The sequence below is a fragment of the Terrapene carolina genome, unplaced genomic scaffold (assembly GCF_002925995.2).
Source record: "Terrapene carolina triunguis isolate 2854851 unplaced genomic scaffold, T_m_triunguis-2.0 Scaffold40061, whole genome shotgun sequence".
Classification (NCBI taxonomy): domain Eukaryota; kingdom Metazoa; phylum Chordata; order Testudines; family Emydidae; genus Terrapene; species Terrapene triunguis.
In genome coordinates, this window is record NW_020704412.1 from 1 (window position 1) to 3,038 (window position 3,038).

General features: G+C 46.3%; 1 protein-coding gene across 1 annotated transcript; it reads right to left on the reverse strand.

Moving 5' to 3' along the window:
* Nucleotides 1–126: 126 nt before the first annotated feature.
* On the reverse strand, nt 127–2,641 carry LOC113405501 (zinc finger protein 154-like). The gene is made up of 2 exons (XM_026646719.2): nt 2,507–2,641; nt 127–1,266 (listed from the first exon to the last, which is right to left on the reverse strand). Exons 1-2 carry the CDS (start codon nt 2,592–2,594, stop codon nt 671–673), a joined length of 684 nt encoding a protein of 227 aa, XP_026502504.1. The 5' UTR covers nt 2,595–2,641; the 3' UTR covers nt 127–670.
* Nucleotides 2,642–3,038: the final 397 nt, after the last annotated feature.

The following is a 3,038-nucleotide window of genomic DNA, read 5'->3' on the forward strand; positions in this document are numbered from 1 at the left end:
CAGAAATGTAGAACTGGAAGATCATTTAATCCAGCCCATGCACTGAGGCAGGACCAAGTACACCTGGACAATCCCTGAGAGGTATTTGTCTAAGCTGTTCTTAAAAACTTCCAATGATGGGGATTCCACAACCTCCTTTGGAAGTGCATTCCAGCGCTTAACTACCCTTGCTCTTACAAGTTTTTCCCTAATACCTAACCTAAATCGCCCTTGCTGCAGATTGAGTATGATCTTTCAACCGGTTTTGAACGCTCACTTTATAATAATTTCATCGAGACCCCATTTCCCTATGAGAAGGGCATGTGGGACTGTGTCAAAGGATGTACTAAAATGAAGATACAGGAAATCTACTGCTTCTCTGTAATACTCTAGGCCAATCTCCTTGTCAAAGTAGGAAATCGGGTTGGTTTGGCATGATTTGTTCAGGACAAATCCATACTGACTATTCTTATAAAGCTTTTATTCTCCAGGTGTTTACAAAGAGAATGTTTAACAGTATGTTCCAGTCTCATTCCAGGTATCGAAGAAGAGGGATTAGCTACAAAAAGCAGAACCACACAACTCACCTGCGGAAGCTGAGATCACAATGAAGTAAATGGCACTAACAGCCTTAAAGGCCACATGTGGGAAGTACCAAAAATATTAAAGAAAAATGTATGCTTTGCCAGCCCTACACAAGGATTTTATAGTGTTTATCTCCCTGGTGGATTCTCTGATGATAAATAAGGTGTGACCCCTGATGGCAGCTTTTCCCACACTCACAGCATTCATAGGGTCTCTGTCTCCTGTGGATCCTCTGATGTCTCCTCAGGTCTGAGCAGTAAATGAAGCTTTTCCCGCACTCACAGCATTCATAGGGGCTTTCGCATGTGTGGGTTTTCTGGTGTCTAATAAGGTCTGAGCGCCGAGTGAAGTTTTTCCCACACTCACAGCATTCATAGGGTCTCTCTCCTGTGTGGATTCGCTCATGGTGAATAAGGTATGAGCGTTTACTGAAGTTTTTCCCACACTCTGGGCATATGTTTTTCCTCTTTCCCATGAGGATTCTCTGCTGGGCTGTGGTTTCCTGGAGGTCCTTGAGATTTTCCTCACAATTGATGGATTTGCCCATTTTCTCCCCTGGCTGGTTTCCCTGCTGCCTCTCCTCAGGACTCCTGGACATGTCCCCCTTCGTTCTTTGTGATACTTCCCAGTGCGGTTCCACATGCTCAGCCTCTTCCTGCTGTGGATTCTGCTCCCCGTTCTCACTCACCATCCCACCATCTCCTGCGACACAGAGAGAAACTGTAAGGTCTGAGACCTTTTTCTGCAGTCATATTAGGACAGCAGCAGCCAGAAGCTAAAAAGCAGGATGTCACATCCTCAAATTCCCTCTAAATTATATCAGAACAGTGCAATATCGGGCTGTTAAGAAGGTTCCTGTCGTAATAGCACCATCACCAGAAAAAGAAACAGATCATAAGAAATTTAAAGAGAACTTTGACAGCATTCTGCCTGGCAAGGAATCACCTAACAGATGTGGTTGTGAAATCTATACTTCTTTATTGTTTTGCCTTCATGGTCCCTACTTCTCTATTGTTTATCTGTCTGGTTCTTTGATCATTTCTGCCTGTTGCATAACTAACTTTGCAAGATTTAAATAAGCTCAGGTGGTGGGGTCTGATTGGGTAAAGAGTGGTTTCATAATGGGCTGGGATGGGTGAAAAATACTGCTTTGTAGGACTTTCATTTACAACGGCTGGTGACGGTAGAGTAAAGCAGGACTCAAGTTTCAGTATAACAACTGGGGTCCAAAAGGAATTTCTTGGGAACCAGCTCCAGGGCACAGCCCACGATCAGAGCTGCCAGACCTCAACCCCCTGCCAACTACGTCGTGCAGAAGCTGGAGAAGCCCCAGACAACCTGGTTCTGGCTGGCCACCAAGAAAAGTTTGTCTGATTATGGGGAGTGGTGAACATTGTATGCGTAGTGTGTGTATTCTGCTTAGGTAACTGTTAATAAATAGAAGTTAAGGATATTACTGTGTAAGGCTCTTTCACTAGTAAAAGACCCCGCAAACCTGCAGAAGATTATGCCCTGGGTGAGGATACTTAAATTAACCAGGTTACGCCCTGAGCCCATGGAAGGGTAAAGGTGGGATACTCTAGAGTGTGCAGGTAACAGAACCTGAACTAAAAGGGGAGAGGAAACCAGAGTAAGTACTGGAGAGTTGGGGAAATATCAGGAAATGAATTCCTCCAAGCTCTTCCCCAAAAGGGAGAGAGGAGGGGATCAGCTCTGTCTCCACATCCCATCCCATCGCTCAGGATGAAGGGAGGTTAGGAAGGGAGCTATTGCCACGAATCGCTCAGGATGGGAAGGAAGCCATAAGCGATATCTGCCCTGAGGACATGACACCTGCTGGGGAACAATCCGGAGCTCAAACTGCTCTCAAGGGCTTGGTAGGGAATCCCAGATGTTTTCTTCAGGCACAGACAGTATCTGAGTTGCTCTGATGACTCCTCACCAGGACAGGTTCCTCTCAGGATCTCTCTTTCCTCAGAGCCCTGGAGATCGGAGACCCACAGCTCTTCCCCTCGTTCCAGCTGGGACATCACCTCAGGCTTGGAAACTGGTAACCCTGCTCAGAGGAAAGAATCAAAGATGATCAGGTGAATTAATGGGACATTTGTCACAAAGAACATGGCCTTTTTTTTAATTAATGCTCATTTTAAAGCACTGAAATTCTGTGGCTAGCTCTCCAGGTGCTCTAAGGTGCCAGACACTCTGCCTATAAGGGGATTAACCGCTCTGCTGGCACACACACGACCAGACACTCCTGCTCAAAGGGGCTCCCAAAACCCAGGGAAAGTAACTCAACATCACGGAAAGCCAAGGGGAAATCACCTTGGAACTGCTTCCTACCGACAGAGACCCAAGGATAATGAGACAGTCAGGGAAATGGGCTGGTGGGGTTCAGCACAGTAAGGAAGGAGAGGGGATATCACTGCATGTGGTGTGTCAGGGGTGTTGGATATCAGGAGAGCACATGCTGAGGA

Coding starts and splice junctions, on each gene's coding strand:
- LOC113405501 (XM_026646719.2), bottom strand. CDS start 2,594: ATGTCCCAGCTGGAACGAGGGGAAGAGCTGTGGGTCTCCGATCTCCAG. Junction 1,267..2,506: donor CCTGAGAGGAACCTGTCCTG/GTGAGGAGTCAT, acceptor TCTGTGTCGCAG/GAGATGGTGGGATGGTGAGT.